The 10,586-nt window shown below is 52.8% G+C and overlaps 2 protein-coding genes across 2 annotated transcripts in view; one reads left to right on the top strand and one right to left on the bottom strand.

The window, feature by feature from the left end:
• The window catches only part of SYT12 (synaptotagmin XII), a 6,096-nt gene extending 6,033 nt beyond the window's left edge, over nt 1–63 (top strand). Inside the window, exon 7 of the mRNA XM_009076476.1 lies at nt 7–63. Within this exon, the coding sequence (XP_009074724.1) occupies nt 7–63 (57 nt within the window). The remainder of the gene's footprint in view (nt 1–6) is intronic.
• Nucleotides 64–2,932: 2,869 nt separating this feature from the next.
• IGHMBP2 (immunoglobulin mu binding protein 2) overlaps nt 2,933–10,586 on the bottom strand; it is a gene marked incomplete at its 5' end in the record, with an annotated part of 29,866 nt that continues 22,212 nt past the window's right edge. Inside the window, 6 exons of the mRNA XM_009076475.1 lie at nt 2,933–3,130; nt 4,136–4,308; nt 4,746–5,585; nt 7,650–7,773; nt 8,307–8,401; nt 9,525–9,643. Of these exons, the coding sequence (XP_009074723.1) occupies nt 2,933–3,130; nt 4,136–4,308; nt 4,746–5,585; nt 7,650–7,773; nt 8,307–8,401; nt 9,525–9,643 (1,549 nt within the window). The remainder of the gene's footprint in view (nt 3,131–4,135; nt 4,309–4,745; nt 5,586–7,649; nt 7,774–8,306; nt 8,402–9,524; nt 9,644–10,586) is intronic.

Here is a 10,586-nt window from a genome sequence, read left to right as displayed (position 1 = left end):
AACCAGATGCTGGCCACGCTGAGGAAGCCTGTCTCCATGTGGCACCCGCTCCGCAGGAATTAGGCTGCTGGCAGAGGGATCTCAGGGGGCTGCACCCGCACACCGGCTCTGCAGGGACAGCGGCACCCGCAGCAGGGACCAAGCAGGACTTTGTGGCACCCAAAGGCCAAGCTGCCAGCGCCTCACAGGGACAGCTCCTGCCCAAACACCCGAAGGACAGACAGAGTGACTGTGGCTGTGTCTCTGCCCCAGCCTGCGCTGGGGGCTGCAGGCAGACTTGCTGGAAAGGAGCCCAAATGGACCAAAACCTGCAAGAAGTTCCCCAAACTGCTGCTAGCCAGGCTCCCAAGCATCCCATATGCTCCCAGCATCCCCAAAACCAGTGGGATCCCCAAACATGGACCTCAAGGCTGCTGGGGAGAGGGGGGTTCCTTTAGAAGGTGATTTTTGGGCAGACATGAGGAGGGTGATAAATGCCAGCATGGTCCTCAACATGAGCAGTGATCCTGAGGGGATTGTCGGAGGGATTTTGTGCTGGGGCTGGAATGTTTCCAGTGAGAATGGAAAATGGGAGCAATAAGAGCAGAAAAAGCAATTGTTACTATGTATTGCTTCTCCTTCCACCTGTTTCCCCCAGTGTATCCCTGCCCATCTCCACAGTGGCTGCAGAGGGGTGTTTTTCACAGCCTCTAATCCTGGAGTCACACTTGGGATTTGCTCATCCCAAAGCTCACTCATTTTAACCAATCTGGGTGTAGAGAGTAACATCTCAGCCCTGTGACTGAAGGCAGATGGGAGAGATTCCTAATTTCATCATTTTTAAGCCCAACTCCTGTGGCAGGGGAAAGGAGAAAAAAAACCTGTGTGGATCCTGCCTGCTGATGTGCTCCTGGCCCAAGCCAGGTTTGGGCTTTTTGGGGAGCTGATTCCCACTCTGATTTATGGAGTGTGACAGGCAGAGGGGTCCGATGGAGCCCCCCACAGCACAGGCTGGGACCACATCCCTCTTTGCCTGGAACCTTGGCTTTTCCCTGCCTGTAGAAAGCTGGCAGGAAGCCAGGCCAAGAAATCTGGGGGTGTGCAAGGCCCTGTGCCAGGAAACAAGCACCATGGGGTGCGCATGGACAGGGATGTGGCTGCTTGGATGATCTGAGCAGGGGAAAAAGTGTGAACGAGCCATTTATTCATTTTCCTTGGATTAAAGGTAACTCCAAGGTGAGTTATCCCCTGAGCTGGTTGCACTTTTCCCTTCTCATGTCCTGCCTAACCTTTGCTTTGGGACACAATTGTGATGTCCTTGTTCCATCCTCCTCCTCACAGGCTCTGTTCCGACTTCTTCCCCATATCCACTCAGCAGTGCTCACTGATGCCCAGATTTCCTTCCCCCACACTCCATCTCTTCCTCCTCCCCACCTTTCCCTCCAGGAGTCCCATGTCCCATCTGCTGCCAGGTGAGCAAGTGCCATGGCTACATGGCTGACACACACCAGCTGCAGGCATCAAGGCATGAGCCAAAGGGATGGAGGTTTTCTGAAGGATGAGGAAGGTTTCTTGGGAAGTTGTCCACAGTCAGTACTCACAGGCTCTGAGGTTTTTGGGGAAAACTTGCTTATTAGCTACCCCAGCCAGTATTTGAGAAGAGACACAAAAATCCTTGGCTGTCCTGCAGCTCCTGCCAATGGCTGAGCTTTGCTTGGGATGAGAGGTGTGACTTCCACAGGTTCTGGAATCACCTGTGGGTAACATAGGTGATGTTAAGCTCAAAAATGATGTGGAACATGTGCTTTGGGGCTTTTTGTTTTTCCCTTCTCTGGCCATTTCTCTGTGGAGGCACCTCAGGACCTTTTCCTTCATCCTGGGGACAAGAAGTGCTAATGGAAATATTCACCTCAGGACCTTTTCCTTCATCCTGAGGACAAAAAGTGCTAATGGAAATACTTTTTTAGGGGGATGGATGGAACCTGTGTGAGGGATTGGCACCTGTCTGGAGCCAGCAAGAAGAGGCGACAGGGCAAGGGCTGTGAGGGGATGGAGAGAGGCTTTGGATATTGGGATCAAGAGGCAGGAACCAATGTGGGAGGGGGATTAGTTTGGGGGGTACAGGACCAGGTCTGGGGGACACAAGGCTCCCTCCACCCGGGAGGGCTGCACAGAGCTCACACAGTCATACCTGCCATCACCCCTGTGGGCTTTCCCAGTGGATACTGGCCTCCAAGGAACTCTGCAGGAAGGACAGGACAGGTATGGGTAGTGTCAGGGAAGGGACAGGCAGCAGCGAGGAGGGAGAGACTTCCCAGTGCCACTGGGTGGCCTGGATCTCCCAGGGCAGTAGCTGGATGTTCTGGAGCGGCTCACCATGGTGCTGGCTCCCTATCCCTAACTCCACACAGCCCTGGAGCAGGGCTGAGCCCCCTCCTGAGCCCCTTGCCCAGGTGAGGAGGGGATGGGAGAGCCCAGGGCTTTGGGCCATGCTGGCTGTGGTATGGACATGCCAGTCCAGTCCAGCTCCAAGAGGTGCCAGAGGACTGCTGGGCTGGGAGACATCCATTTCCTTAGTCATCCTCCCTAGAGCAAAGGGTCACACAGGTTTTTTAGTGCCTCCCACGTTCCTGCTCACAGATACTCATCTTTCTCTGTAGCAGGGACAAATATGACAGTGACAGCTGATTGCTCTGGGTGTTTAATGCCGTTTTACCAGTGTGCTCTGACGTCCATGTGCATCCATCACCATGTCAATATGGATAACCTGGACAATAAAGCTGGTCTCCCTCCCTGCCTCAGCCGTGTGGTTCAGAGAGGCCTAGCCACTGGCTCCAGGCTGTCTCCCACCCCAAAACAAGAGCCCTCACTCCTCTCAGGGCTCTGTGCAGCAGCTTTGGTCTGCAAGGTCTGACCTGCAGCTTTGAGGTTAAAAAAACAGGATTGAGGTTCCTCATTTTTCCTTGTCTTTCTTTTTGCCCTTCCTCTGGCTTGTCATCTCACTGAGCTTCTTGTCCAGGCGCCGCTGGAGGTGGGCTCGTTTGGCAGGATCCAGGGATTTGTCCTTGGAGCCACTCCCGGGATACAGGATCCCTTCCCTGCTGATCCGCTGCCGAGCATGAGCCTTGGCCTTCTCCCCACAGCCATGGACCTGGAGAGGAGAGAGTGGACACTGGTGGCAGCTGAGAAGCAGCACAGGGATCACCTACATAGGAACCAGGGGGTTTCATTCCCAAAGTCTGGAATTCCTCTCCCACCTGCTTTTCAGCCCCCTAAAACCATGCTCCACTTATTTACAGCTCTTCTAACAGAGGCTCCAGGTATGTACAAGGGTCAGGGTCAGGCATAAACAGGAGCTCCCAGGCTATTCCACATGGAAGCCTGGTAACATCTACGAAAAGGAATGGACTTTAAAAAGTAAGGAAAACTGCCTGACATGTATTTTAATCCCTACAATTGTTCCTCGTTGGAGCCTCATCACAATTCAGCAGGGAGAGGTGATTCTGCAGGAAATAAATTCATGTCCCACTGGATGGTGAATGACCATAAATACAACTATTCTTTGCCATGGAAACAGATAGCTCTTGACAGGGCGAAAAGCTGTGCCTAGGATTTATGGGGCTGCTGAGCTCCAGGAGGCTCCACAGGGCATGGAGCTGTGCCTGGGAGCTGCAGGATGATGGACAGGGGCACAGAGAATTCTGAATTGCTGGCCACGCAACACTGCTCCATGCTGGCTCCAGCTCTGACCTGTCCCCAGGATGCAGAGGGAATCTAGAAAGGGCTGAGAGTCAACACCAGGATGCAGAGGCAATCTGCAAAGAGCTGAGAATCAAGTCCAGGATGCAGAGGGAATCTGCAAAGAGCTAGGAATTTAGTCCAGGCTCCCTCAAGTCACTGCCTTAAGCTCATGCCTCTCCACCTTCTCCTCCCTGCCTCATTTTATCTACACAGCCCGAAGAGTGTAAATGCCAGAAAATTGTAAAGAAGGGCACAAAGTGAGAGAAGAAAATAAAGAAAAGCTCTCAGGAAGAGGTGAGCAGAGCCCAGGTGTCAGCACCTGGCAGCCCTGACTACCTGCAGCTCACCACCACAGGGAAAATTCCCAGGTTAAACCCATTCTGCTCCTCCCCAGCCCCCCATGTCCCCCGTATACCTCAGGGATGTGGTGGCTGAGGCAGTAGCACCGGTTGCAGTGGTGGCAGAGCTGTCCCAGGGTTGTGACAGTGGCTTTGCAGTGGGGAAAGCCACAGGTCCTGTCAGCTTTGATGGCAGCAGAGATCAGAGCATCAAAATCTTCCTCTGCTTCACTCTTGACCACTGGCTTTCCTGGGAAAAGTGAGGCAGACACCTGGATTGGGGACTGAGAGCAAACCCACCCACAGCCACAGCCTGGGCTGCCTCCATGTTTAAGTCCTTCAGTGTGCGTCAGGTATTCCCCTTAGCTCCTCTGCCTGCATTTGGGAGCCTCCAATTTAATTCCTGAGCCCCATTTCCTGGGAAAGGGTCTCCAGTGTTTCTCTTTCAACTTAAGAAATGTGCCTTCAGGTATCCAAACCCCTCTCCCTAATGCTGCATCCAACTGCTGCATGTTCCTGCCAGTTCCCACATCCCTGCAGTGACAAGCATCAAGGAGCTTTCCAAGAGCCACATGCTCCATGCACACAGACAAATCCCAATGTTTAGAGCAAACCCACAGGGATTAAACAGCACAATCTGTTCAAGGAAGAGCATTAATTGTGCTGTTTATGAAGAGCTCAACCTACCTTTGGCTTCACTTTTGTCCTTTTTCCTGCTGCCAGCGCTGGGCTCCTGCACCTTCCTCAATGTCTCTTCCCGCCTGGCTTTCTCCCTCTGGACTCTCTCCAGGTGCAGGGATTTCAGGTCCACTTTCCCCGAGCCCTCACTGCTTTCTCCCAGCTCCGCAGGGACAGGGGTGTTTCTGCTGGGATGCTGAGGCTGAGGAAGGGGCTGAGCAAGGGGCTGAGGAAGAGGCTGAGGAAGAGGCTGCTCAGTGTGGGGGACAGCTGTGGGCAGTGAGGGCTCGGTGGGCTCTCTCTTCCGAACGCTGAGGTACCTGTCCCGGCCCTCCCCGGTGCTCAGGTGCTGCAGCCCCTGCTCCTCCGCCAGCTGGTGAACCACCATCCGGTCGTGAGAACTTAGGGATGGGGGGAAATCCAGCTGCACCTCACTGCTCGCCAGGAAGGCTGCCAGCATGGCCCTGAACCTGTCAGCAACATCCTTTGTCTCCTCTCTCCTAGGTCTGGTGGTGCTCGGAGAGGAACGCGCTCCAGGTTTCTGGCTTGCTGCTCCAGCCTTGTGCTTCTTGCCTGGAGCTGGCTGTGGTTTGGGGTTGGATGCCACACGAGGCTTTGGGCTGTGCTGACGTTCACCTTGCCCCTGGCCTGAGTAGTTTTCAGGCACAAGGTCATCCAGGTACTCGAAGGCCGAGCGCACCTGGCCGTGCTGGGTGAGGTGCTCCAGCAGCCGCCGCAGGAAGGGTTGGCTGCCCACAGTGTGGCTGTCGCAGATGATGGCTACGGGGCGCCGGGCACGTGTCACCGCCACGTTGATCCGACGTTCCTCAGCCAGGAAACCCACCTCACCTGTCAGACAGAAGGGAAGGGGTGTGAGCAGAGCTGCCAGAGGGTGCAGGGCTGGCTCCTGGTGTGGGTTAGGTTCAAACAATCCAATTCAGATCCAAGGGTCGGAGTCAGTGTTTATGGGGCTCTGGTCCCTGCTCACACCTTTACCTTCCTCTTTCTACCTGTTTCACTACCAGGGCTCCACACTGAGCTTCTGGAATTGGGAAGAGGATGGAAGGCACACGGAAAGGAGCAGTATTTCCCTGGCTGACTCACAACACGAGCTTAGTCTGGATCTGGGAGAAAATGCAATATGAAGCAAGCATGGAAAAGGCTCACCTTGCAACAGAGGAGGAACTGCAGGCAAAGAACTTACCCCTGTCCTACAGAGCTCCCAGCCTGCTCCCAAATTCTTGGACTGTCTAAAGGAACAGCCATTTAAGAACTTGGGGAGGTTTTCCTCTGCTCACAGAGCAGCAGTGAGAGTCAGCAGTGCTGGGATGACTCAGGGAGGATCAGCCAGCGAGAAGCAGAGCGTGGGTGGCTGCCGAGCTTCCAGCTCCAGGGAATAGAGAGAGGGCCAGTCGGGAAGAGATTAATGTCTCCGCCGGAGCGATGCCCAGCCTGGCTCTGTTCCTGCCATGGCTGAGCAGCCTCATTTGTGCTGCCTTTGAGGGATGGGGTAAGGGTGAGCCTCTCTTTGTGCTCTGCAGCTCACAGAACCATTCCCAGTTTCTCCGATGTGGTTTAGCCTGGCTGCTGGGGAAAGTACAACTCCTTTGATCAGGGAATCATAGAATCCCAGAATGGTTTTGGTTGGGAGGGACCTTAAAGCTCATCCAGTTCCATTCCCCTGCCATGGGCAGGGACACCTTCCACTAGACCAGGTGACACCAAGCCCTGTCCAACCTGGCCTTGAACACTTCCAAGGATGGGGCAGCCACAGCTTCTCTGGGAAATCTGTACCTCACCACTCTCACAGGGAAGGATTTCTTTCTAAAAGAAGGTTTCCTGCTGGATCAGGAATGGCTGCAGAGAGACAGGTCCCTGGCCTCCTCTGAATGAAGACATGCAGCTGTAAATTGTTCTGGATTTCTCCCAAGGGACTCAGAGCACTAACAACATCTCTTGTGCCCCACGCAGAGCAGAGCAATGCTCAGCCACCACAAGAAGCCTCCCTGTGCTCCCACAGGAAAGCAATTCCTGCTCCACAGCTGGGCTTTGGCTGTTACCTGTGCAGAGGCAGGGGCTGGGGGACACACACCTTCCCGGGGCCACCAGCTCCACTAGCACAGAGGGGTGAGTCACTCCTGAATAAGGACTGCTCTAGGCTTGGAAAAAAAAGCACCTCCTCCTTCCATGCATACTTCCCCCCTATTTTTTTCCCCCTTCCAGCCATCAGCACTCAGGGTTTCACCTTCAGTAACACAGGCAGGACATGAAGGCTGTATCTCCTCTGGGTTTGGAAAGGGCAGTGGTCCCTGCACGGGACAGAGGGGGTCACAGAGAGGTCCCTCTCAACTCCACAAAACCCTTCAGCTCCCACAAAGGAGCCTTATGCCCTCAGGGCAGCAGCTTTTTTTCCAGCAATTAACTTTCTCTGCAGCTGCTGATAGGAAAGGACTTGATTTTCTGCTCTAGATTTTGCTCCCAATAGCAGCATTTTCCTTGCATGACTTGTGATGTCAGCTCTTGCTTTCTTTCTGCAGGGAACTGACCCAAAACAGGTTCCAAAACCAAGAAATAACCCCTCAACTCCAGGAAATGTGGGGCTAAGGCGATGTGACATTCTTTGCACCCTGGTTTAATTCATTTCTGAGGCCTTAAGAGCCAGGAAAACTTCAGACTAAGCAGCCCTGCTCCCCTTGTACCTGCTGCACCACGGGAGCCTTCCTCTGCATCCCTGACAGCAAATATATTCATTAATTAAACAAAAAAAAGGCTAAAAAGGAAGGTTTTTGCCAGTAAATCCATTCAGAGCCAAGTGCTAGAGCACTGCAATTAAACCACAGCACTTGGCTACACAATTCCCTTCCCATTTCCTCCCCATTCCCCATGGAATAATACTCAGCAGCAAGCTCTTACCTTTCTTGTTGGATCTCACAAAGGACAGGATCACTGCCTCTTTCTCTCTTCCTTGGAAACCATCAACTGATTTAATTTCTAGCTCAGGGTGGCTGTGGCAAAGGTGCTCTCGTAGCATGTCCACCTGAAAAATAGGCCATGGGGATCTTTTAAAGGAAAGATAGAGGTGCAAAGGGTTAAAATGGTGAAGTTTTGGGAAAATCCCCTCCTCCCAAACCCACAAACACGAGTGCTCACATCCCCTGGAGGTCAAATGCTGATACTGGGGCTGGGAGAGGAATACTTGACTAACATCTCCTCCTCCTCAAGCTGCTGAAGTGAGGAGGAGTTGTCCCCAAATGCTGATTAAATTTGGCTCTGCTGATTTCTTGGACATTCTGGTGTCACACAAGATGTGAGGTATGACCCCCACTCTGAACCTTTGCCCTGCATGCAGGGAGAGGGAGGGACAGCTCACCTGAAGGTTGTAGGGGGCCACCACAGCAATGTCCTTTGCCTTCACTCCAGCATCCATCAAGGCCTGGACATGCAGCCCAGCCAGCTGCACCTCTCCTGAGGCACAAACAGAGGGTCATGGGGACCAGAAGCCAAAGCGTGAGGTATGACCCCCACTCTGAACCTTTGCCCTGCATGCAGGGAGAGGGAGGGACAGCTCACCTGAAGGTTGTAGGGGGCCACCACAGCAATGTCCTTTGCCTTCACTCCAGCATCCATCAAGGCCTGGACATGCAGCCCAGCCAGCTGCACCTCTCCTGAGGCACAAACAGAGGGTCATGGGGACCAGAAGCCAAAGCCACCAGCTTGAGGCACAAACAGAGGGTCATGGGGACCCAAGCCAAAGCCACCAGCTTGGGCACAGAAATGCGACCACCTCCCATAAACCAGCAGGAAAGGCTCAGGGAGACCCTGTCTGCAGCACAGATGTCTCCTAAACAGCAGGAAAGGCTGTCCCAAACTGGTTATCCAGGATGGTGACTGGTTCAGAGGGATCCAAGGGGACAAGTTAAATAAAGTGTGAATTATTTCCCTGGTTTATTGGCTGGACTTTTGCTTTGCAGCAAAGCACAGCAATAAACATCAAGACTCTGCAGTGTGCTGCACCAGAAGGCTGCCTCCCAAATTTGGGGAGATGTGCCTTTAATCCCCTGCTCCAAATCCCTGCGTTCTCTCAGACAAGGCTTTTTGGCTCTCTGTGTGGGGACAAGGGTCTGCCACTGTTCAGCAGAGCTCTAGGAATGGTGCATGGAAAAATGAAGCACTTAAATGCTGGTGGAGTTCAAACAGAAGAAGGTGAAAGATATTTGAACTGGTAAAAACTGTCCTTGTATTTTCCAGCCTGACTTTACATTCAAGCTCCATACTGAAACCTATTTTTTTAAGTCAAAAACCTGCAGGAATTCAATGTCAGGAAAATCCATGAAGAAGAACCAGAGGGGATTTCATGGAAGGAGAGAGACAATTCTGAGCCCAAAACAGGCCTGTGCTCTGCCTGCTATTTGTCCTTCCAGAGGGTAAAGCACCTGCCACAGGGATTCTCCACCCTCTGCTAGCCCACAGCATGGAGAAATGTCCCTGCAAAGGGACATGGCAGCTGGTGTGGCTACTTACAAGCTGGACACTCTCACTGCAGCCCTGTGGCTGTTCTGGCTCAGAGTTCCTTGAGTTTGAGGACTTATGCAGGGAAGGATTCCCACTTTGGGAATGATCCCTTAGAATGATCAGGGAACAATCAGGGAGCAAGACTCCCTGGGACACCACCTTCCCCCACACATCTCCTCTGGGATGTGCCTCAGCTGGAGCAGTGGCTAAGCTCATGAGGCGCTGAGCATCTCAGACAGTCCATTCTGGCCAACAGCATTTTCCAAACATCAGTACCTGGATTCCCCTTGGACTGTTCTTCCTCCACTTCCAGCTCAAACAGGCCACAGCCAGCAGTGTCTATAAGCAACAAGGGAATGGTGGTCTCTTCTGTAGAGATGACTCCTGGCAGGTCCCTGCACAAGGTATTTGGGAAAGGGCCAGTTAACAACACTGCTGTTATGGCAATATCCTGATATGTCTTCCCTCTGTCCTTGCAGCATTTTTGGGAGGAGTAAGCAAGCAGCACAAGGAACCACCAAGGAATTGGGGTTTCACATCGTTCCTACATCTAAAGCTGCTGCATTCAAAAGAAAAAATTAATTAACATTATTTTAATGCCCAAGGAAGTTGTTAATCGAATTCACAGCCTAGATGAGAATCTTTCCATGATCTCCTCCAGAACAGGGCCACTTCCAGCTACCCAGGAGAGCATTTCCTCCTCTGTGGAAGGTATGAGAGGACTATCTCACTCTTTCTGTAACATCAAACCTAACAGGTTGCCCATCCCCTCCAGCTTTGAGCAAAAGCCAAGTTCTCCATGTCATAATCCCAATTCTTTGCTATGGAAAGCCCTTGCAGCATCCCTCAGTGCCATGAAGAATCTCGTCCCTGAGAATGTTGCTTGAGGAGAATAATTATCTATGGAAATCTTTCAGGTGAGAGAAGAATTCCTGCCCTGCTAAGGCAGAGAGACTGCAGCAGAACTGGCTTGGACCTTGGAAGCTGTCCAGTGCTTTCCTGTCCCTTTGGAACGAAGGGAAAGGCACTTTGCCCTGCTGATGCAAACCAGCCCAAGCTGCAGCAATGGATTTTTGTTCCTGGAGAGATTCTGGGTCTGTGATGCCAAAACATGCTGTCCCTATAGCCAGGCACTGAATCCAGGCTCCATGCACTGCCCCAGGACGTCCAGGCACCCTGTGCTTCCTCAGGGAGGCTTGATCCCAGTGGCATGAGCTGCAATCTGCTTTCTGAGCAATTCCAGTAGCCTTCTGCTACTGGGGAGGGGTTTCCCCATATTCTCCATCAGAGAGGGGGTGTTAGCCCAAAAAAGTGCTAAGGGAAGGGAGAGCTGACGTT

Source organism: Acanthisitta chloris, unplaced genomic scaffold (assembly GCF_000695815.1).
Source record: "Acanthisitta chloris isolate BGI_N310 unplaced genomic scaffold, ASM69581v1 scaffold2026, whole genome shotgun sequence".
Lineage (NCBI taxonomy): Eukaryota > Metazoa > Chordata > Aves > Passeriformes > Acanthisittidae > Acanthisitta > Acanthisitta chloris.
Note: the sequence above shows the minus strand (reverse complement) of the source record. Positions and strands in the feature narration are given on the sequence as shown.